The following is a 24,561-nucleotide window of genomic DNA, read 5'->3' on the forward strand; positions in this document are numbered from 1 at the left end:
TCCCTTAGCCAAGTAACATTATGGTACCCAAAACATCCTGTGGCAATTAGTTCCCCGGTTTCCCTGTGATTAAGTACCTGATTTGATTTCTCCTGTTTGAAATCCTCCATGAGTCGTGCTTGCCTCCTTTACACTAACTACAACTTTACTACCTATATTTTTATATAACTGCCCCTCTGAAGATTCCTTCTTCAGTATTTCCTTCCGCTGAAGCTAGTTCTTACCCTCGCTGCTGATTTTCTCTGCCCCATTTTAACTCCACTTGATCTGTTCTGGCGTGGGGATCAGAACTGCACAGGTCTGGGGGGTTTTGGGGCAAATGTGACACAATTCCCGATTTGTTCCGTGTTCCTCTGCACTCCTTATAAATTCGCTTTTCCTTTTGTGAACTGCCAGTGGTTTTTAAGCCGACACTTTTGCTCTGCCGGCTGCATTCCTCCCGGAGGGGTATGCACCAGCCCGGGGTGCCCCCGGCACATGGAGCAGCTCCCGAGCCCCCGCCGCCCGCGCCCCTCTCCGTCCCCGCCGCCCGCACCCCGCGGCAGCCGCGGCGCCCGGGCAGGTCCGGCTGCTCAGCAGAACCCGCCCCCGCCCCGCCCCTCCCTGGGATTCGATGTTGTGTCACGTGGCCCTGCGGCCCCGCCCCCTTTCCCGCGCGCGGTCCCGGCGCCGGGCAGCCATGGCGGGGTGCGGGGCCGCGGAGCGCGTGTTCCCCGCTCTGCCCCGCCTGCAGCCGCTTTCCACGGCCCGGCGCCCACCCGCGCCGTGGTTCAAGGACGTCCAGGCTGCCCCCGGGACGGCTGTGGGCTGGCAGCGGGGCCGCCCCGAGCGGCAGCTTTCGGCCCCGGGCCTCAGCCGCCCGGTCGCTCACGGAAGCTACGGCAGATGCTGGTGGCAGCGGAGCTGAGGGGCCGGCGGGGTGAGGGGACCGGCGGGGCGGAGGGGGTGGCCGAGGGGACCGGCGGGGCGGAGGGGGATGGCGGGGCTGAGGGACATGGCCCGGCTGAGGGGACATGGGGAGCTGAATGGACGGGGGGAGCTGAGGGGGATGGCGGAGCTGAGGGGGATGGCGGGGCTGAGGGGGAGCTTGAGGGGGATGGCGGGGCTGAGGGGGAGCTGAGGGGGATGGCGGGGCTGAGGGGGAGCTGAGGGGGATGGCGGGGCTGAGGGGGAGCTGAGGGGGATGGCGGGGCTGAGGGGGAGCTGAGGGGGATGGCGGGGCTGAGGGGGATGGCGGGGCTGAGGGGGAGCTGAGGGGATGGCGGGGCTGAGGGGGAGCTGAGGGGGATGGCGGGGCTGAGGGGGAGCTGAGGGGATGGCGGGGCTGAGGGGGGGCTGAGGGGGGGGCCGGGCTGCGGCCGTGCCGTGCCGAGGGACCGGGGCGCTGCGCGGACCAGCGCCGCGGCGGGGCTGAGGGCCGGGGGCCGCGCGCGGCGGGCAGCGCCTCGCAGGCGGGGCAGGGAAGCGGAGGCCGCGCGGGCGGCGGTTGAGCGCGCGGCGTTTGGTGCCACCTACCGACACGGACGCGTCGCAGCAGCCCGTCCCCGTCAGCGCCGACACCTTCCCCGCCAGGCTGTGGCGGCTGGTCAACAGCCCGCGCTGCCGCTCCGTTCGCTGGGGTGCCTCCGGCCAGGGGCTGGTCATCAACCAGCCGCTCTGTGAGTGCGAGCTGCTGGGCGCCGGGCCGGCCGTCGCCGCGCAGCCGGGTGGCCGTGGGGCAGCGGCAGCCGCCGGTTTCTTCAAGACCACGAACTTCAGCAGCTTCATCCGGCAGCTCAGTCTCTATGGCTTCCGCAAGGTGGGGATGTTGCCGGGGAGCAGTGTGGTGGGGCCCGGGCCTGGGCCGGGCCCAGAGGGTGGACAAGGCAACGGTGGCAACTGCACTGGGCCCCTGCATCACTTCCGCAGCCCCCACTTTCGCCGCGACCGCCCCGACCTCCTTGTCCACCTGAAGCGCCTGACGAAGGGCAACAAGGCGAAGATGGCAGCGGGCCTGGATGTGACCAGCCGCGCACCCAACCGCTTCCAGCGCTTGCCTGGCACGCCACTGAACGGGCAGCCGCTGCCTCCGCCCTCGACGCTCAGCAGGCCTGGTGAGTCAGAGTGGGCCATGTGGGGCCTTGGTGGGTTTTTGAGAAGCGCTGGGTAGCATGGGATTTGAAAATCAACGCTCTCCTGAGGGAGAAGGGTTACCTGTCCTTGCCGGTGGCATCTCAGTTCAGCTGGTGTAGGGAAGCTGTTGTTGTTTATGCAGGTAGATCTGCTGCCAGTAAGCATGAGTAGCATGGTTCACATGTATTTCAGGCTGCCTGTAGACTACAGTACAGTCTCCATTGCGTGCTACACTAAGAACACCCTTGCTCGATCTCTGTGGAGCTGGCACAGCTCTACCAGATGAACGTTACTGCTTCTTGCCCGTCAGTAAGGATGCCCATCAGTAGGGATGCTTAATATGCTGTCATTACATGTGTGTGAAGCAGTGAGTTGTGTGAAGTGATAACTAGAGCATCCTGTTAGTTTTGTGCAAAGGAGACAAGACCTGGTAGTAAGATTTTTGTCAGTTGTCTCCTGAAAAAGAATTCACAAGCTACGTAGTTTTTAAAACTGATTGAATGAGTAGGTGAGAGCTAATTAGAAAATAATACTGCTGAAAAGCCCTAGAACGTGTTTTCTTTCTTTCTAACCCTCTTTGAGAGGATCTGAGTTTTCCCAAGACAAGTGTGAGCCCTCAGGATTATTCCACAAATTTTGTATCGGCCCTAAAGCTTTGTAGTTGGTGCTGTGTAAGGAAGATGTGAATATCTTGCTTTGCAGTGCTCTTGGGCTGCTGCCAGAAGAGCACTCCGGCTTCCCATTCCCTTGGTGGCGTGTTAACTGTCATCTTCCTTGCAGCTGATACAGCAACGTGTTGGTTCAGCGCAGTGATCGGAGAAGACTTTAATAGCCTGGCTGGCTCTTGGACCCGAGTGATGCACCCCATGGGTGCAGAGCTGTAAGGCACGGTGTAGGAGAAGCGGCAGGACTGTGCGACCAGGAGAAGGGGAGAAGCAGTTGACGGTACTGCTGTCTGCAGCACCGGCTGGCCTTTAGAGCAGAGTAGGGTATCCCCATACTCTTGGTTACTGTGTCAGGGTAGGAACTGTCATCTAATTCAAGTGGTGTTTTCCGTGATGTGTGTGGAACTGCACGTGCAATACCAAGAAGACAAAATGAAGCATCTGAGAAGGGATGGAACTTATTTCAGTAGGGAGGCTAGGAAACATTTAAACTAATGATTTGATGTTAACCTTGTTAAGGCTAAGATGAGTCATTGCAGACTTCAGTGATGTGGTTTGTCTGATGTAACGCAGACCATTGGTAAAGGAAATTATGAGAAAGAGATGACTTTCATTTTTTGTCCTCTGTTTTTATGGCTGCAGTTTCAGAGTTTTTGCTCTAGGAGTCTCATTTTCTAGAAAGACAGAACAAGGAAAACATTGGGGTTTCTATGCAGTCAAGTTCTGACAGGCTGACAATGCACTCTGTGCGCTCTGTACTGACTGTTTAGGGGCACGTCTGTTCCCAGTGTCTTGCAGGGTGTAACGCTCTGTTAAACATTCAGGAACAATTCCTGGACAGCAACTGGAGGTTGGTAACTTGGCATCCCGTGGTGTCTTGTTTACGTGTTAGAACTAGATAATCTTCATGTCCCTATCCAAAGGTAAAATATAAAGAAAAGAATTTTCATACCCCTGTTCCTTCTCTGTTTATAAATGGTGAAAGTACTGAACAGGAAATAAACGGTCCTATACATTAAGTCTTAGCAAATCTTCAGGGTCAGCTGGTATTTATTTAGTGATTCTTAATGGTTAAATGTGAACTTGCAGAATAATGACTGTATGTTACTGATTTCATCAGAGGAGTGCAAGAGGTAAATGTGAGGCTATTTTTAAAAAAAGTCCTTTTGGCTGAGAATTGGAAACTACAGGTCTGAGAAAGCCTGGCTTCTAGATCAACCCTATTGACGTGAACCATCCTGAAACTTGTAATTCTCATGGCTAAATGCAATCCTGCAGGGGAGTCACAAATGCAGTAGTTCTTGCAGAAATCAATGAGCACAGGCGTTTGTGGTGTTACTGTCAGTGTTTCCACAAAGTCACCAAAACAGAAATTGAGCTGTCATGGTATAAAAGCAAATACCATTTCATGAAACAGTAACTGTCTGAGAGAGGAAACTATAAAATAATAGAGAAGAATAAAAGGACTGTCTAAGAAATAACAAAATGGCAAAGACTGGGATATTTTAGTCTGCACTGAACTAGTTGAGCTGAGAAAAAATTGGCTTTGAAATTTTTTTCTTGACCAAATAAATGACTTGTCATAAAGTACTTGCAAAGTCCATTGGAGGATTTTGACATTGCCCTTCCCTTAGCTGTTTGTGAGCTGTCAGTAGTGGAGTTTGGTCAAATCTTGCTTTATGATGTCCCTTTTTTAGAATGTGTTGTCTGATTTAACACACCGTACTTTCAAAATTGCTTTTGTTTGGTTTAGTAAGTTACTACACATTTTGATTTATAGCACATTTCTAAATATGGGTAACTCGTTACTGCCAGTTTAAGGAGATTGAATGCTACGCAGACACCTCTGTGTTGGCGCTTCACTCGTGTGCCACACAGCAGTTAGTGCATGCTCGGGTCTAAGAGTACAGTCTCCTTTCTGGATTAAGTACGCTGGAGCAAAGGTAGTCTTCCCAAATCATGTTGTAGAGCCTTGGCTCCTCATATTGCCTTTCTTTGCCTGTGAAAACTCCTTTCCTTAACACTTGTTTCGCTTTATTTTGTACCCACTGCAGGACTGCTGACTGTAGGACAGTTTCATCAACTTTACGGTCAAGGTGTTTTCCCTCCTTACTCCTACATGGCAACCTCGTGCCAAGCCCCCAGCACTTCACCAGCACAAAGATTAGATCCGACTCCAGTCCCTTCCACTTGGATCCAGCAGGGACCACTTGGGTTGCTGCCAGGGCAAGGGGCTTCCCCAGCTTTTCCAGATAAAGGGGCTGCCTTTCCTGTACTCCAGACACTTCCAACAGGAGCCACGTACACCCTCCAGCCTGTGGCTTCTCTTCCGCCACTTCAGCAAGGGACTCAAAGCGTTGCCGCATCCATTGCAAATTGCAGCAGCTCTGCATCTTCAGTGCCGTACTCACAAGCCTGCTATCCAACAGGTATGAAAAAAAATTTCTGCATTTGCTTTTCAAAAATAGATTTTAAAGTGAGACTTTCCAATATTTTTCTACAATACTCCGCCATGTGTATATCTCAAGTGAGAATTAGAAAGTGTCAAGTCTAAAAGGAAGATGGACCTAAAGCAAAAGGAGTTTCTGTTTGGTATTCGTGCCCTTCCTCCAGATTTTGTGTGTCCCCTGGTGATTTTCTGGATAGCCTTTCTGTTGAGGTGAAAGGGCGAGGAGAAGAATATTTGTCCAATACTAGTCGGTGTGAGGCTAACTTTCATTTTTGTTTTTTTAATTAAGCAAAACTTGGACAATGATATTAAAGCACTGAGACCTTGTTAAGAAGTAGTATCCTAGGCCTTGGTCTCATGTTTTTCCAGGTTAAGGTTTTAAACTCAAAGATCAGTCAAAAGTATTGTGCAGAACAGGGGTCCTCAAACTTTATAAACAGGGGGCCGGCGCGCGGATTAGATGGCAGGAAGTCATCTGCATCTGCTTGGTTTCCCCCTCCAACCCCCGGCACGGGTGGGGGTGGTGGGGGTGTTCTGTAAATAGGGGGGGCTGGATTGAGGACCCTGGGGGGCCATATCCGGCCCGTGGGCCGTAGTTTGAGGACTCCTGGTGTAGAATATTTCATTCTGCTCATACTATTTTTGTATCTAAATTTTTTTTCTTGCTTAGCTTCTTTATGTTGTATTTTTTTATGCACTGAAAACTAGAAAGTACAAAAGTCTTGGCTCCTTTCTTTTTTCGAAATTATTTCTGCCACAATTGTCAGTCTCACTTAATCACTCAATTGCAAAGTAAATCAGTCTCACTGAAGTGTTTTTATTCTTCAGAAGAGGAGTTGAAGCAAATTACTGTTCTTTTCCTTGCCCTTACCTTGAATGGGAAAAATCACATGATAGGGTATTTTCTGGGGAGTGGTGGTGTATTCGTTGTGGGTTTGTGGTGTTTTTTTTAGTTTCCCTAAAACTTCTGAAATTCAGAACAGTGACTCTTTCCTTGAACAAACTAAAGCTCAGTTGTTATTCTTTCCTTCTGCCTGCTCCTCCTTTGGCAGCCGCACCTTCACAAAGACAGCTATCTATCCCTGTTTAGAAATCCTACGCAGTGAAATCATTACATCTTTTGTGCATGTCTTCTGAGACCTCTGCTGAGAACATTTCGGACAATAATCAACAGTTTCTGTAACGTCATTTTTGTCAAGGAAGGGTTCTGAGGAGCTGGGCATTTCTTGTAGACACACTTAAATGTTTACGAGACAGGCAACTTCTGCCACGTGCTCCTTATGCAAAGATTTCTGTGGTGGCCAGAGTGTGGAGCCTGCCTTACCAGCTGCTAACTATCAAGTCTTCTCCCAGGAGCAGGTGTCCTGAGAGTCATAGAATGGTTTGGGTTGGAAGGGACCTTAAAGATCAGCAAGTTCCCACCCCCCTGCCGTGGGCAGGGACACCTTCTATTAGACCAGGTAGCTCCAAGCCTCATCCAGAATACTTGCTTAATTAAGGTGGGAGGTGGGAGGTGGTCCCCGCTTTGCGTTTCTATTGGTTACAGAGCATAGGCTGAAACTCATCATGATGAATTGTAGTTGTCTCTGTCTCAGCTAAGGCCCCAGCCCTCTCCCGTAGTCAAGGGAAGGAAAGGGGCGTCTTGGGTGCGATTTCACGTAGCTCGGTTTAGAGTTTGTCTTGGGGTAAGATTCCTGGTGTCCTGGAAGTGCCTGTTTTGAAGTACTGCCTGTAGGGGAGCTGAGGGAGACCAGCGTAGATTTAGACATGAATATGGAGATCTCTCTCACTGGATGACGCTCGTTGCTTTAAGTTTAAAGGATAACTTGGCTATGTTGCTCAGGTAGAACCTTCTGGGGTGGGAGGTGGGTGTGAGAACGCAGCGAAAACATACCAAATTTTGCAAGGTGTAATCAAAACTAAAATACAGAAACTTAGGGAATCTGAGGCGTTTGAAACCTCCAGTGAATTAATTAGCGTTTCTGAGAGTGTAAGTGACATTTCACTGGAGTATGATAAATCTTTTAATTTTCACTGTCACTCTAGGACTGTCTCAGCGGTTTTACTTCTGTGCCTGTGTATCTCTTAATCTCTCCGCTATCCTTTCTTCTATATATTATAACATACAGAATGCTGAAAGCGTGTTTCTTCAAATGTCCACATGAAAAAGTCTGGTTTCCTTCATCATGAAAGCACAGCAGCAAGATTAGTTTGTTTGGAAAGTGATAGTTAACCTTAAGATATGTATTTAGTAAGTGAGAGAACTAAAGAATGTATGTTCAATCTTATTCTTGACTCTCTTCATTTCACTTTTGAAGTCCCATTAAATGAAATCAAAGTAGAACTTTGTCAAAAGATTTCTTTTTGTGTGTCTTCAAACTTGTTTGTTAACTTCCGTGACAAAAAGATTTCCCTGGTTTTTCATTATGATTCTTATTGAAAAGTCAGTAACATAAAATACGCTCATCTAAGTCTTTTTTTCCCCACTAGCCTTAGACCATAATTAGTTTAAGGATTTAGTTCTGTTTACTTTCAACTATCTGCAAAACCTTTGACAGTAGTAGAATCGCGTCAAAGAAATGCGTTGAAGCTTTATTATCCGAGAGTGTCTAATAATGAAAAATCAGTCATGGAGACCATGTGAGAAATATTAGTGCCACCTGACAGTGCAAGTCCAGTCGCGCCTTTTGAATGCATCTGTGGCTGTAGGGTTCATTTACCTATGAAGACCTTTCTGGTGAGTGGTAGTTTAGGAGTAGTCATGATATTCTTCGGAATGATACACTCTTGGTTAAGATAATTCATTTTCTTTGTAAGTCTTAAAATTCACATGGTCACAAGTGTGTATGAACACCTAGGCTCAGCTATGTGAATACGCTTTCTGTGGTGTATTGTGACAAGAAACTCAAGCAGCCAAATCAGAGAGGTGATACTAAGACACAAAAGACTCTGATTATGAGGTTTCTGCATGTATGTGTGTGTGTTACCAATTTTACAATATATATTTTTAATACATCTATACATATCTTAAATATTTTTAAGGTTAAGAAATTGGTCTTAAAATGACTTGGGAGGTAACAATAAATTTCTGGAATGTCGTTTACTGTGTGATTATTGAAATGTTTAATCAAAGTAAGCAATAGAACTGCACACCAGACACAAGTTCTGGCAGTCTGATAGCTGTGTTTGAATTCTTGCAGCCACACCACAGAGCTGTTCAGCAGCAGCCCACACAGATCCTCTGGCTGGCTGTGCTGGTCCTACTGCTTCAGCGTGCACCCACGACAGCTTTCTCCAGGTGAGCGTAGCCTACTGAAAGGAGGTGAAAGAGAAGGAGACTGTATGAATGAACTGCAGGTTTATACACTTGTGAAATTAAGGATATAAATTTGAAAACTGATCTGCTTGATGAAGTGAAAGTGATGTGGTTTACAAATACCTATTTCAAAGAACCACTGAATGTTAAACGGGTAGTTTTGTAATTCAAGTTAGGTTTCAGGGTAGCAGCATAGTGGGTGTCCTCATCAGTGGAGTGTTTTTGCTTGACTTCACCAGAATCACTTTTAGTTAATGAGCCTGCATTTGTATTTGAAGAATGTTCTTGCCTGGACAAAAAGAGATTCTTTAATATTATGAAAATACTGAGAAGCAGCTCCACTTCTTTGTCCCGGACAGCTTCCTGCAGTCCTGAGTTTGATTTGATGAACGAGGAAAACTAAGGTGACTTTGTGGACTGGGCCCCACCTCGGAGATCTCTTATTAAAGGTAACTCCAGTACTTCTTGTAAATGCTTTATGTAATTTTAGTGGAAACTGCGCCTTATTTGGAGGGCCTGGCTTATCAGATATCAGAAGATCTGAAGTAAAAATGCAAGAGCTTCCTTTTCTATTACAGCATAACGCATATACTTTTTTCCCCCTCACAGAGGACAAGCGAAGCAAGTTATGCTTATGCGTGTTGAAAAAGGGTTGACCTACCCAAGCTTGATCATCCAGTTTCCTGTCTTGCAAATATCAACCTTTCTCTTTTATTCGTGACTTATAAGCTAATCCAAGATGGGCAGGTTATGGCCAGGGTAACACGTTAGTGTAAGGCTATAAATAGCCAACAGCCAGTCATGCCGTCGATATTGTAGTATTTATTTTTCGCACACTGCATCTTTGTCCTCTCACTTTCATTGTGAGCTGCTTTTTTCATCCAGGACATGAGGATCCATCTGAGCGATGGGCAGTCACAATTAAATAGCTTATCTCGGAAGGCCGAGATCCATGGGATAGTAAATCATTCCAAAGGAGTTGTCAGAGGTGGTGTTGTGGCTAGATTGAAGGATAATATACAGTGTCCAAAGGGTCTAGTAAAAATCAGTTGTTTGGAGAAGCAAGTCCATGGGCGGCGTGTGGAGTCAGAAGAGCTTTCGGCCACTTGCTAGTGGTTGCTTTGTTTCCTGGAAACCCCAGCAAAAAGCTGCCGAGCATCTGGGCAGACAGAAGGCCAAAGGCAAGCAGTGCCCTGTATCAGTTCCACCAGGTCAGTAACCGGCTGTCTCTGAGCAGGGTAACACAGCTATCGTACCGCGTGGATCAACGGGACTTCTTGAGATTTCCGAGTCTTAGCATAGCCTAGGTCATTTCTCCTGGAACGTGGTGACAGGCTGTGCAGGTGGTACAGAAGACAGCAGTTTGCCTGCGGTTCTTGCTGAGCTGTGGGGAATAATCAGTTTGCCTTTTGTGTGTTCTGGGGCATATACTTCCCCAAACTTCTGCTGGGGGATGTGGCAAGCTGCAGTATTGAGCATCCTGCCCGGCTGGTGTATTGATCATCCATCAGTAACCACTTGCACAAATCCTCAAAAGCGGTAAAATTTATCAGCCCTGGCTGACTAAGCATTTTTATTGTTCTTCACAAAAAATAGAACTATTGCATGGTATATTTCCTATCGTTCCACTCAATACCTTCTACCAGTTGCAGGAATTCAGTGCGATGCTGTTGAAGTGTGGTTTGCGGGGCGTTTTAGGCTGTTTGGTCACGCTGTGTGCTGCTAGGTAGGAGTGGCAAAGCCTATACGAAACTGCTGGACCAGTCCCGAAGACAGCGAACCGTATCGGCACACTAGTAGTCAGCAAGCTGGTTACCAGCCCCGTTTCTGTTGGATCCAGCCGGTGCTTTGTGGTCTCAGAAGGAAAAGCGGGCACTCTAGGACAAGGAAGCCTAACCTTGTGCTGTTCTTACTGGGTCTTGCAGAGAGCATCACTTTTAAGTTTAGGAGAGATTAAGACAGGTGGAGTTTCTGGGTCTTGGAGGCCAGCTGCTGGGCTTGTACAGTACGCACCTGAGCTGCTGAAAGTGTTAGGTGACCCTGACTGGAACATGGGCAGACCAGGCCGGTAACTAACTGGTTGGTTGGCTGCAGTTTGCTCTCCGGGAAAAGCTACAGAGAATTACTGCGTGGAATGGCAAGGGGACATAGGTGGTTATACCCAGACATGGTGGCTGATGATGGTGTATCTCACCAGGTTTCTGAAATCGGGGTTTCAGAGGTTTGTATTACACTCTCATCACGGTTGGTTACAAACCAGGGAGCTCAGGTACAACTTCTTACCCATTTTTCATTTGGGTTCTCTTAAGTGGGGTTTGGATTAGTGTGATGAATCAGTATCCTTGGGTAGGAATGAGTCTTTTGAGAGACCTCCTGCTATCTTCTGCAACAGCAGTGCTGGCAGCTCACAACCATTAGCTCAATACTTCCCCGCTGCTTTATCATAGATGTGAACTGAGGCTACATACGGGATTTCAGCGATTTTTTTAATTTTTTTTTTCCTGCCCCCACCTCGTTTTGTTTTTTTTTAATAGCAGCCCTGCCGTTTGATTATTGCTATTACCATGGTTATTAAGCTGTCGGTATTTCCTTGTGGAACTGAAGCAAGAGGTAACGGGAAATGGAAGAAATAAACGTGCAAGAAAAAAGAAGAACTTTCTGACCTTAAAAGCAGTCCTAAGTAGTTTGCTTTTATTTGTAATAAGGAATGATAATCAGCCATGTTATTTCAAAAAGAAGTCAAGTCTGAACTAATTCCGATTGCCCAAGCACTCAAGCCAGATTTGTGTAGTCCTAGCGGTCCCTGAAAAGGTGTGGTTGTGCTTTAATTCCTGCACATGCCACGCTAATCTTGTAAGTGAAATGCCCGTCTTCTTTCACCACTTCTGCTAAGTTAGACCATTTTTCCTCTTGAGCTTGAATGACCAGCAAGCTATTAGTCTTTCAGGCCCTGACTTCTCAATCTTTTATCGGTTTTCCTTGTTTCATTGCTGCCTCCCCCCATCCTTCTCCAGGTGAACTAAAAGGATTTAAATTGTACCTTTGTGTGGCCCCTTTCTCCTGTTGGAAATACACACGAGATCCTGTAGTGCATCCAAGAGGACAATATGTGCTGTAACAGCTTCAAGCTGAGGTCCCCTAAGAAGAGGCAGAAAAAGCTTCAGTATGGGTGGGTTGGTTGGTTGGTTTTTGGCAGGGATGATCTTATTCCTGGATGGTTTGGTAATCCAGATCTTACTTAGAATCCTGACTACTTATGACACTAAACAAGCAATGCAACAGAAATGAAACACCTTATTAACATTTTAAAAAAATAGAACTGAAAAAAAATCAAATGAGAGGAATAATGTTTGAACCTATCTCATAAAAACATAAAGGTGGCTTAGCCTTTAATGAAAAGATTTTGCTTAACTTAACCTAAATTTCTCAAATTCCAGGTTTTATTTCCCCCTCCGTTTCCCCCCACCCTCCACAGTTTGTGGCTATCTGCAAACTGGCACATGTACACGAATCCACACTAGGACTTGCCTTCACACACCCAGGAGACAGGATCTCATCTCTTTGTGGTATCTCCATCAGGGAGAGACCAAGTCCTTCACTGGCATTTGATCTGATACGGCTTTCCTAGTAGGTGATCCTGTAGCTTCCTGTTCTCTAATTTACTCGTCTCTGGAAGTAGCTTTTCATTAACCATGACCTCAGCTAAAAGGTCTAAGGATAGTCAGGCACTAAGGACTACTCCTTCATACTGGATCTCTTCCAAAAGAAGGCTGTATTTTAAATAGACCTGAGTTTCTGTTCAACATCATTGTATGACTTGTATTTGTCAGAAGAAATGACCCTTCTAGTGTCCTTTGACTGAGTCACCTCCAGAAGAAGTAGCAGTACAGACACTGGCTGTTAAAATGTCATCTATCATTTCACTTGGGTAGGACTTGCTGCTTTGGAAAAACTCTTTCATTGTCTTCATTCTGTTTTAAAGGTTATTCGATATATAGGAATGCTACTAAAAAAATCATCACTGGATTGCTGATTGTGTCCTGTCGTCCTGTGATGTTATTACAGTGAAAAATTTTAGTAGTGTTCAGACGTGATCTGTGATGGCAAAGGCAGTCTCTGTAGGTTCTACAAGAAGTGTTTCTGACCTGAAATTCTGTCGGGTTTTTATGCAGATCGATGCAGACTTTGGGTTGTGCCTCTGTGGGACATTGTCATGACCGGAGAGTCCAGATGTGAGGCTGTGACAGGCAGGGCAGTTTTGCAGTATTTGCTTTCACCGGTATTTGAACTCCCACTCATCCTGGGACTGGGGCGTTCCTGGGGGGCACCCCTTGTGTAGATGTGCCTATGGACAATCACTTGAGGAGGAAAATGGTATTATTGGTTAAGAAGCGGTGAGTTCCTCAAGTTGTGTTGTCCATATGCACATTTACAGCATGTGGACCTTTTTCTTTTGCTTAAAAATGATGTGGTTTATACTGATTTTTTTATACTACAACAACAGGAATGCTTGAGTTTTAGAAGGAACTGAAGGCGGGTGGATTTTCTCTCTCATTTTCTATTACGTATGTGGCACGTGAAGAGGGTGGTTCTAGTGTACCCCCACAGGTCCTACTAAGACCAGAAGTCTCTGATTTGAATGCTTGGGTATATTTAACACCTGCGGTGCAAAGGGTGTGCAGACAATGCATCTGCAGGCATACACCAGCTCCTAGTAAGTAACCTTCTCTCCAGGATAGACCATGAATAGAAGAAAGGAAGCGTGCCAAGAGTAAGGTGGTTAATGAAAACCAAGACAAAGCAGTAGCTTTTTTCTTTTTTCTTCTGGTTAAACTTGCTATTAAACTGAGAATAACGGACAATCTTTCAAGCTTGGATAAATGGATAAACAGAATCAATACACATCCTGTCATGGTAATTTTTTGATACACAAGTTCACTGTATTTTGTTTTTTCCAGAATCCTCCAATGCAGTCATCTTATGAAGCTGAACTGATGCCGTCTGACTGGCTATGTAATATATCTGAAGAAAACAAGAAGGCAGAAGTCAGTCTTGAAGCCACGTTTCAGGTTGCCGCTGAGGTGCATTCATCATGCAAAGCTGAAAAGGTGGGAGTGGCACCTGTAGAGAGCCAGTATTCGATCCTGGAGTTTAATGGAAATCAGGCACCGCCTGTTAATAGTTACGCACCACCTTCAACTGAGGAAAGCCAGCTGGAATGTCTCACTCTGTAACTTCAGACACATAATTTCTGGTGGAAGCAGATGGAGCACTGAATTTGTCTCCATTACAGCCTTCTGACATTCTTTGTGCTGCCGATCCCACTCTGTCTATAGAAACTGCTGCTGCTGCTAAAATACTACAAGAACTTCTGACCACACAGGAAGCAGATGAAAAACGGAGCAAAGAACCAGATCACCGCCCAGCTGAGTTCTCCCTCATGTTTTTTCAGGAAGAATTGTTCAGTCCAGAGCAGGTAAGGGGTAAGGGGAGGTAAACCAACATCTTTCTTGAGCTAACTATATTTGATAGTAATGCTAGGGTCTGGACCGGTAGCTTTTCAATATTCTTGCCTGCTTAAGAACTGAAGGCTTCTTTAATTAAGCTTTTAATGTACAGTGAAGGGTTTGCTTGGTAAAACAAGATATAAAAAAGAAGACGGAATGAAAAAGTATCCCATGTTTCCCATGTTAATGAGCATGACATGTGTCAGCCTGTTGGCCAAGTTAGGGTGCTCATTTGCATGGGAAACATGCGTAGTGCAGGTGTATTCGTGGTGATGAAGTGGATGCTTTTTTAGGTTGTAACATACCATCTTTAATCTCCAACAAAGAAGAGTATTTTGAGAATTGCTGCTGGAGGCAGATTTTTGCTTAAATTTAGATAAACGGTTAGATTGTTTCTGATAAATAGTTGTAAGTTCTGTTTTCTGTGGAAAGTATAGTTTATTGACATTTGACTGGTATAAAGCATCTTCATTGGTTTATACTTTGTGGTGTACAACAAGTTGTAATTGTACTTCGGTCTACCTGTACCTGGTCTTCCCGGTATGTAAAATTGTAAGTCTCATGAGGGGTGAGGGGCATTCTAGATGTTACTCTGTTAAGGCAGCAAATGCGTGCTCTGCTTTTTGTTTTGTTTTGTTTTGAAAACAAGGTAAGCTCAGGAGATTGACTGCATCTGTTTCTGCTGCATGAGACCTACCTTGCATGTAGGCACTCAATCTCATTTTTGTGTGTGCATTGAAGCTACTGTCTTATTGTTCTGTCGGTAGCTTGACGCCTTCACTGAAGTTTCTAGATCGGAAATCATCAGCTGGCGCAAACCTCCCGTTGTTGCTTTCAGCGTTATAAAGATTAGTATCTTCCTCTTGGGTATCTTTCTAGAAAGGGGTGTGTATCCTGATCAAGCCTCTGCATAGCTCAAGCCTAGACTAGACCGTTCTGCTCAGTACCGTGTAGGGAAGAGCACATCCCTGTGCTAGTGCATAGAGTTGGCAGCACTCCTTAATTGGTGCCCACTCATTATATTAAGTGTTGACCGCACTTTAAATGTTGTCAGTTTTAGAATTTTGGAACTGCATTTTTAGAATGATAGGTTGTCCCTTGTTGAAGGCCTTTGGAGTCCGTGACCCGAACTTCCTTGTCAAGAACTGGGGGAATTAAGCACACGAACCACGTAGTTGTTTGGGAGGGAGGTTTTGTATATTTGTGAGAATCCTGATGTTGGTCCTGGACTGTAACGGGTTAAATAACTGGCCTCATTTTTTGAGCAATTGAAAAGCAATTCAGGGACTGTTCAGCGTTTTGTTTGACAGATTCCCTCTTTCTGTTAGAACTCCTCTTCAACTAGTCTCCTCCTCCCAAAGTCGGGAGAGGGAAGGTTAACTTTAACACCCTACTTGTCCAGAGCCTGGGGTCATGGCAGGTGCAGAACTCTCCAGAGGAGGCTTCGGTGCCTGTACTCCTCACATCAGGCTCCAGCAGTTTTCTTCCTCATCCCGGAATCTGGAAGCACTCAGGCTTTCAGTGGCTGTTGGTACCATGTGTTTTAGAGCAAGCTTATGACAGAATAGTGGGCGTGCACAGAAGACCGCTCTATTCCTCTCTACACAAGCAGAGGGGGAGCAAATTCCTCCACTGTTCATACAAGAGCATCAGAACAGCTCTGCTGGGTCAGATCAAAGGTTTGTCTTGCCCAGCGTCAAGTCTCAAAACAACAACTGTAACCTGATGTGTAGGGAAGAGCAAGAACAAGGAGCGCAAACAGAGCAGGGCATTCCTGCTTACACATTCCAGCTACTTTCAGCCGGAAGACTTGCGATGATACTGTGTACTTCATCTTGGGTTTCTGCTCTGTGGACTGAAGTCAGCCCTTGAAACTGTCGGTTTTAGCATACGGGACCTTTTGACCAAGCTGGTACTGTTTTGTTTTCTGTTTCGTTCACAGTATTTCCCAGCATTTAATTACTCTTGTGACCAGCACTGAGCCTTGAACTGTCTTCCTTGTAGAAGTAACAGTTTAGTAGAAACCTGCTTTATTCTGTTTTCCCGATTTCCTAAAAGACAGCAAATTAAAGAGCAGCTCTTTACATGAAAAGAGTTAGTACATTCAACAGGTCAGATCCAGCGTTGTCCTCTCAGCCTCAGTGAATTTCTGTCCTAGACTTTTAGAGGCTTTGGCCTTCAATGGGCACCTCTTATTCCACTCCTACTCCTAAGAAATGTTTTATTTTCTTCTTAAAGTGGAAATAGAACATTTCTGTAATGCTTGATCAAGAGGAATTTGCCTCTGATTTCGTTCAGTCTCCTTGGCAGCATACCTATGTGAAGGCTGAAACGCTTGCTTTCTTTGGGGAAGGTGAATCCAGCAAACCCTGTTCATGCGAGTTGCTAATTTTAGTACCTCAGCTTCCCATCATGGTTCCAGCTGGGTATAGGTATAGTCCAGTCAGTGTCTCGTAAGTCGTGTAAGTAGTGAGATGCAGCAGTTTTGGCGTTTTTCAGTAACTGAAGTGAAAAGGCAAAACTTTCACGTCTGTCAGCTTTGGTAGCTTTGCTTGATTCTCTGCCAAACAATGTTTTGGACTCTGAAGTTGCAGAAGTATTAGACCTGAGTGGAGGGTCTGTCCACAGGTGCAGTGAATCCATGGTCAGAAACATGTTCGCTTAAAAGACCGAACAATAAAAAAAAGGGATAGCTTGGGAACCAGACTTGTGTGGGCTAGGCTGATGCTGTTAGGATGAAAATGGTATTATTACCTATTACATTAGATTACTGAAGAGTTGGTGTGTAAGATTCTATAAACACAGTGATAAAAAGAAATCTGAAAGGGGTGCTGTGCAGTATGACTGCTCTTCAGTTTCCACACACGCAGCTGTAAGGGTTAAAATTGGACACAGCATTGGAAGTACAGGTTCACCAGTGAGGGGGAATGAAATTCCCTCAGTTTGCTGGCCACGCTCGTCCCGGTGTAGCCCAAGGTGTCGTTAGCCTTACTGGGCACTGCAGCATCCCCAGGTCCTTTGCAGAACTGCTAGTTAGAGTGTCTAGACTACTTTCACCACGTGTGCTAGTAACAGTTTCTTGATAATGGTTATCCCAATATGCATGTTACTTGTTTTTTCTTTATCAAACACTGCAATTTGGTATCTACATCCCCTGCCTGGTATTGCTTTTCATTAGTCTCTTCTTTTTAAATAATGAAGTTTGCAGAATTGTTTCTAGAGCAGTTGTCCGGTGGAATATCCGGTTTAGAATGCTTACCTGAGAAATCTTCCCTTCTCTCACTACTTGATGAAGGCTGCTCACTGATTTTTCTAGAACTTGCTATTATGGAAATGTCACCAGGAATAGAGAAGTCATCATCACTCGTGAGACTTGGATTCTAGCTGGTGAAGGTAGTGACCTACAGCCTGCCTGCCTTCTTTGTTTTTGTGCCTGGGAAGGTGTTGTGGTTCAGACATCAGACAAAAGGCACTGCTAGCCACGTGTTTTTCACGTGGCCTTGTTAACAGTACTAAAGCAATACATCCAGACAGCACATTTCAAAGAGGAAAAACCGAGTCAAATGGGTATCCAGCAAGTGCAGGAGGTGTGTGGGAGGGAACTAGTTCTCCCTGGAGTACTCCATTACTGTATTTGCACAGGCCTTTTTGAATGTTATTATACAACTTTGTCAAGCAGTGTATGTGTGTTTCTATTGATACGTATACACATAGCCTGTTATATACTCAACATTGAGTAATGACAGACTCAAGGTGGTGAGCATGATTTTTGGAAAGACTATCTTATTACCAGGTGTGACCTCTTGTCTTCTGTAAACTCACACATAATGGTTTTCAAAAGCTTTTTTTCCCCTTAATAGAAGGAAACATTGCAGGCTCTGAGCAGTCATTCATCTTTAGGTTATTGATGCATAAGATATTTGCAGAAGAGATGACTATTCTAGAACAGGTGATACTGTGAAAATTTTTCTGTCTAAAGGTAGATTCCAGGTGCTTAACTTTGGGCCTGTACTGCCTCAGTGAAAATGAAACAGAACTTGGTTGTCCGGGTCTTTTTTTTTTTTTTTTTTTAAGCTACAGGTTTTTGCCACATGTTCATGGAAATGTACCAGTTTGCCAAATGGTTGCCTGCAAAATACATGTAGAGCAGCAGCAGAGGGCTCTAAAAAGCAAGCAACACGTTGTAACTTAATGTCTTAACGACTGGATGGGGTGGGGTGAGATTCCCAACCAGAAATGTGTGGTTCACGTGTGGTTCTGCATCACACAGCTCTGTCAAGTTGAGCTAGATCTGTCGTTATTATTACACGTGCTGGTAAGAATGAGTGCACCTATATTTCTTCTAGCTTATTTCTTCTAGCTATTTTAATAACTGAGGGAAAAGTTCAGACTGTGGGGACATGTACCCTAACTTTGTGTATTCTAGTTTTCTGATCTCATATTTTGCTTAATATGATGTTTTGTAAGAGGTTGTTTCAATTTAGCAACCTTAATTCTGAGTTAAAAACACTTACTATGTCAACTGTCTAGGCAGTGTTCACCACCTGTTAGATGCCCTTTTGGAGTGGAGAAGAATAGCTTTTATTTTGTTTTATTGGTTTTATATTAGTTTTATTATAAGATAACATTGAGTGATCTTTGGTTTTATTTCTTTTGGTGTTGTGTTGTGTTTTTTTAAGGAGAATACTAGTGTTAAAAGTGAATCCAGGACATCGGAGACAGAAGAGAGACAATTCACTTCAGGAGCTGAGCCTGTGAACGAATCTGTAGAACAGACAGATTCATCTGTAAAATCTTTCTCCCGGAAAAGACGCAGTTCAGACACAGGCAACTCTCTCGGTAAGAAAGATTCTACGTTTTCTCAGAGATTACGGTGACAGCTACTCTGAAACTAACTATTACAGAAAGGGGAGAGTAGAAGAATTGTTGTCTGCCATGTAAATAACTCATTGTTCCTTCAGTTAAAATACTAAACTTGTACAACCTCTTAGTGTACTTATCAACACACTTCAATAGAGACACGTATGCTAATTACTCTGATGTGGGAAAGGGTGTAAATTATGTAAGTAAATAAAACTTGAAGTTCTGGGAGTTGTGCCAGAAACCTGGATGTCACAATATTGAGATTTAAGTCCATAGACGTGTTCGCTGGAGGGCGACAGTGCTGTGAAGGAAACACTGAGTAATGAGGTAACTATGGAAGTTCCAGGGGCAAAACCCACCAAACTGATGAAGCTAGTGTAGAAGTCTGAACTCTTTGTCTCAGATCACTGAACACATTGTACCAGTCTGGTAGTGTCCTGAAGCACATGAGAAAAACAAGCCACAGAGTATCTGAGGCTAAAAACTTCACAAATCTAGTAACTGAAGGGAAAACCTAAATGTCCACAGAATTAGAGAGACGTAAGAGGACACAAAAAGTACTTGGGATCCATTCTAGAGCGGAATTTGGTTCAGCCTGCAAGTCTCTAAGAAGCTGTTTCCCTCACAGCTGTTCATCAAAGAGCCGATGGTGGGGTTTGAAGAGCTGTTGCTCACTTCAAAGGGTGGTTTCTAGATTCCAGATCATGATGCTAGTTAATAGTTCAGCTCATAATGCCCATCAGTTTCAAACATTTAAGTAAGGAATAAAGTCTTTCTGTCAGGAAGCTGAGAAAAAAGGTGGGATGCCACCTTGAAAAAAGACAAGCTTTTGTTTAAAACACATAATCGAGAGTTCTTGTTCAATTACTTCCTGGTATCACAGATAACTAGCAAACTTCTCAGCTTTCATATCTGAAGCAAAACATTTGCTTAACGTGCCAGTTGTAAAGTTATGTACAGGAACATGTTGGAAAGCATTCCCATGGGATTGTTCCACAGGGATGAAACACTGTTATGCTAATGCTAATTAGCAACGATTGGCATAGTCTACTCTCTGGGAAATGTGACGGTCATCCAGGTCTGCAATTCCACTGTTGTACCTTTGGGGCTTGGTGTGCGTGTTAAGGGTAGAGATAGACAGCACACCTGAGCCAAACGTGATCAGGCTCAAGCTAGCCCAAAGTCAGTTGGGTGCATGATAGAAGCCTCCAAGCTGGCATAGCCTGTCGGCTGCATGTCAGCTGTAAGCCTGAAGCAGGCAGGCTCAAGTGCAAGCTGACTTGTGCTGCTCTGACTACACCTTTGTCTGTCAGCACCTCCTGTCCTCTGTGAGACTCTGGAAACAACTTCTTTTTTAATCTCTCTGGGCTAAAATGCATCACGATGATTTCCAGGTGTTTCTTGGCAACTTGCCCTCTGAGTGTGTTGGAGTCCTCTCTGTTTTCCTGTTTTCCTTTGGGCACTCCTTTGCAAGTTTTCTGAGCCTGCAGTTTGATACATGCACCCTGCTGTGAAAAAGGCTCTTCTCCCATCTATTTCAGTAGGCTGTTTTTTTCTATGTTAATGTCACTTTTCTTTAACATCACTTTTCTTTGTTACGTGGTGACACCAAGTTCTAGATACCACACAGCGAGAGCCAATATAATGTGGTACATTTCAGTGACTGGGAGCAGCTCTGAGCCCAACCCGAGGTGTTAATCTGTAAAAACGCACCAAGAATCAAACCCGCCTTTGTGGAGAGGGCATTGCTTCCCTCCAAAGAGTGGACTGGACTTCTTTGCATTTCACAGCTGTTCTGTAGCAAGAAAAGACAAGCGTCCTTTCCCTAAAACACCGTCCCCAGGGTTTCCCTCCGTAGCTGCCAGCCCATCTCTGCAGCACCATAAATCACTGAGATGGGTTATCTGCTTCCTTCAAATGGAAAACCAATGTATTTAACCAGCCTTCTCAGCTAAATTCTAGTTTACCAGTTTTAAGAACATTCTGCCCAGCAGAATCTAGATGAAAGGTGTCTCTAGTTCATTGTCCTGTCTCCAACAGTGTCTTCGGCATTTCTGTACCATTAAGCAGAAAAGGCCTCAGTAACCTTCAGTTGATTTTTAGAGTCCCTTTTTGAAGCTGTGCAAACATTTAGCATCCACTGTGGTTTTTGTAAGTTAATGTCATTAATGCAGATTAACTACACAGCGGGTGAAGAACGCTCCTCTTCAACTACTTCTGAGTCCTCCCGGGAGCCAGAGTCTGCTACAAAGGGTGCAGAACTTAACTCGGCGCTAAGATACATCATTGCAAATGATTACGGGCTGTGTCATCTGTTCCCTTCCCACTCTTTTTCTTGAGAGGCGATGGGTATGGTGCTCTAGCTCCTGCCGTGTTTATCACACGGAGGTGCAAGGAATAGTTCACCTTTCAGGGACTGCTTTTTTTCAGCCCCAAGCTCACTCTTAGGACATAGATTTGAAGGTGCTGATGATGCATCTGCTTTTCCCACTACTTTCTAGCTGAGCTTGTCTGTTAAAATGGGAGTTTTGAAATAAATCTGTCCGCTTTTGTTGGCAGCATACACACTTGCAACAGGAGTCCTTTTGGACTTCACAAAGGATTGAGAGGAACTCTGTAAATACTTTGAGTCTCCTTCCCCATCTCCTCTGCATTGTGCTCCACAGGCACACTCAGCTAGTGAGCACAGCTGTACTGGACCTAATATCTGTGGCTTGTGCTTCCTCTTCTAAAAGAGCACGGGAGAAGGACCAGATTCTGATGGGAGGAATTTTTGTTTGCAGCCCGTCTTTCTGGAAATAGGCATCTCAGAATGGAGCAGGGGGCGTTTGTTACTTGTGGATTGAAGCATTTAAGCTGATGCTGAGACATTAAGCAAAAAATCTTTCTTTCTCGATGGCTGACCATATATTTTCTGTGAGTCGTCTAGTCCTGCAAATAATCTGATGACTTTCTCTGACTTTTTTTCTTTTTTATGCTGCAAGGTGCCCTAGACATTTACCACCCACTCCCATGCCGCTGCAGTTGTGTCACTGTGTGTTCTCTCTCATTCCCTCCAAGGTAAATAGATTTCTAGGTGCAATTGCTAAGGGCAAATCTTCATTCAGGCAAGGTCTCCCATGCTGTCATCTGTTCCCTTGAACTGTTTCCTGCACCTTCCAGCCAAAAATACTGTTAATGTTCATTTAGTTTTCCTATCCGGTCACAGTGAGATCTCTTCCTACAAAGGTGTTAAGAGTTAATGTGGGGACAGGCCTGGCCCTGAGCTCTTGAACATCTGTGTGAAGCCCAAAGCGAAGTTGCTCTCGGGAGTCCGAGCGGCAGCTGCTTGCTCCAGCTCAGTTGCCATTACCTTGACGTCATTATATATTCATTGAAGGCATTTCAAATTGCCTGTCCTGGCAGTCTGCTCTTTGGGATGAGTGGGTGTCATACCCTGTGTCTTAACTTGCCATAATTTAGAGGTGCATTGTTACAAGCCCCCTCATTTCTCCATCCCTATGCGTTTTCAAGATGTGTTCCCAACAGAGTCTGCTTTGGCAGGAGGCAGGTGTCAGAAAGTGCAAAAGTGGTGCCTGTTGGGCAGGAACTTTGTAGTACAGAGAACGAACAGAGGCTGGAAGATGTGAATGTGTTTGTTTAGAGGTTAAATTTCTTGTGGGTGATGTTTGCAGTGGTAGCGCTGTTGTGACTTTATCGGGGTACTTGTTCACTTTCTTGACCTGCAAGATCTGGCCATACGTGGGAAGTATCTGTGTTGCTGTGGATCGAGGTAACTGTCAAAAAAGGAGCCTCTTGTCTGTCCTCTCTGTGACGCCACGAGTTTTTTTCTGGGATCCTGGCGCTGGCTGTGGTGTGCTTTGAGGCAATTGTGCCTTTTCTGGGTAAACAAAGGGATATGGCACAAGCAGGTCAGGCCTTTCTGTAGATACTGCCAGGGGCTTGTAGTAATTAATGTTTGGCTTTTGGTATCCATGGTGGCAAAGGCATTTCTAAATAATACATACTGAAGAATGGGAGCACTTTTCTTATAATCTGCTTTGGGGTTTTATATTTAAATTTTTGAAAAATTGGAAGAATTCCTGTTTCTTTAAACAGTAGGCCTCAGGTGATCAGGTTATAGTCTGACATTGAAAGCATATTTTATAGTACCTGATAGAAATGCAATTGCTCTGTATGCTGCCAAGGGAAACATATCCAAGCACTGATACGTACTCAGTGTTCCCTTTTCTTCCTAGATCTCCCTCTACCGGTGGATGTACCTCGGAAGCGGGGGTGCTTTCTGGAGGATGAAATAAGAGAGTGAGGAGTGGGTGACAAATGTGCAGCAGCTGCCAGCTGGATTCCCCTGTCAGACTCCAGCAGCCGTGGAGCTTTGCCCACAACAGCCACTTTGGATCATTTCAGCTGTGTTTAAAAAAAAAAAAAAAAAACAAACCCCAACAAAACACCAAAGACCACACACAAAAAAGCCCCAAACAAAACAACAAAAAACCAGCAAAAAAACCAGCCCCACACCACTCTATTTTTTGCTTTCTTTTTAACTTGGTAGGGTATTGTTCAGTAGGCCTCTTTCATTACATTTTCTACCTGTCAAGTTATAAAGCACCAAGTGGTCAGAGTAATTAATATGAAGTAATTCCTTAGCTGTTTGTATTCTTTAGATTTGGAAAGTCTGAACTTTACAGGAACCCTTAAATACTTTCTTGAGACATCCTTACTGGGAAGCAGATGGGTTTTAGTGCTCTGTTAGGAATCTGTTTCACTTATTTATTTATCTATTTAACGTTGTTGGGAGCTACAGTATGCTCGGCATAGGTGGTGGTTGGTGCTCTCGCTGTCTTTGCTTGCAGTCGTACCGTGGCCCTTTACTGGGGATCGTGTATGAAACAAAAGCATTGGAAAGTCGCAAGATTCTGGGTCTGAATGGGTCTGAGATTTCAGGAGAGCAGCTAAAGGAAAGATGAGCTAATTTTCTAAGTGATTAACCAGGAAACCTTCTTCCTTCCTGAACCAGCTCTCTGTTTCACCAGCAAGTGTATGTATGTCACAGCTGCTGATCTTTTACGTTCCTGGGGAATTCTTCTGGTTTAATAATTTCCTTTTGATGCTAATGGTATCTGTAATGATAAGTTATTTATTATTCTAGTACTCTGTTCTAATTATGTCTTGAAAATATTTTTTAAACTTTTAGAGGAAGATTGTACTTATGTTGATAGCAGATCTTAAGTTTTTACTAGCTATACATTTGTGTTCATGTTAAAATACTGTTTGAAGGATAAAGGGGGCACATCCTCTACTTGTGTTCAGGAGATCCATGTGGAAGAGCACCTAAACCATCCATGTAATGGCTTCATGCGTGTTCATACGAGCCAGCCCTGAGCAAAACGCACGAGAAGGGAGCAGAGAAGCTGTCAGGACCGCCTCGGCTTGTGTAGCTCCCAGCTGTGGCCGGGATGTGCTAAGGGAGCACCGGGCAGTAAGATGAACTGAGGCGAAACCTTTCCTTACAGCTTCTGTAATAAGATCTTTCTTAACCAGTAGTAACTTCTGTAATAAGATGGTTTGTAACAAGATACTACTTTTTTAAAAATAACTTTTGTAATAAGATGTTTTGTAATAAGGTATTTTAAATAAGTAGCACCTTCT

General features: G+C 45.0%; 1 protein-coding gene across 1 annotated transcript; it reads left to right on the plus strand.

Moving 5' to 3' along the window:
* The first annotated feature begins 449 nt into the window (after positions 1 to 449).
* LOC129785258 (heat shock factor protein 5-like) lies at positions 450 to 24,216 on the plus strand. Its single transcript, XM_055815560.1, has 7 exons — positions 450 to 919; positions 1,573 to 2,093; positions 4,832 to 5,206; positions 8,427 to 8,524; positions 13,501 to 14,018; positions 18,729 to 18,888; positions 23,151 to 24,216. Exons 1-5 carry the CDS (start codon positions 450 to 452, stop codon positions 13,774 to 13,776), a joined length of 1,740 nt encoding a protein of 579 aa, XP_055671535.1. The 3' UTR covers positions 13,777 to 14,018; positions 18,729 to 18,888; positions 23,151 to 24,216.
* The last annotated feature ends 345 nt before the right edge of the window (positions 24,217 to 24,561 follow it).

The sequence above is a fragment of the Falco peregrinus genome, chromosome 10 (genome assembly GCF_023634155.1).
Source record: "Falco peregrinus isolate bFalPer1 chromosome 10, bFalPer1.pri, whole genome shotgun sequence".
NCBI classification, from domain to species: Eukaryota; Metazoa; Chordata; class Aves; order Falconiformes; family Falconidae; genus Falco; species Falco peregrinus.

What these genes read in the sequence shown, in the direction of transcription:
- LOC129785258 (XM_055815560.1), top strand. Translation starts at nt 450, where the DNA reads ATGCACCAGCCCGGGGTGCCCCCGGCACATGGAGCAGCTCCCGAGCCC. An exon ending in CTCGACGCTCAGCAGGCCTG is followed by an intron (nt 2,094 to 4,831) that starts GTGAGTCAGAGT and finishes TACCCACTGCAG; the next exon opens with GACTGCTGACTGTAGGACAG. An exon ending in ACAAGCCTGCTATCCAACAG is followed by an intron (nt 5,207 to 8,426) that starts GTATGAAAAAAA and finishes GAATTCTTGCAG; the next exon opens with CCACACCACAGAGCTGTTCA.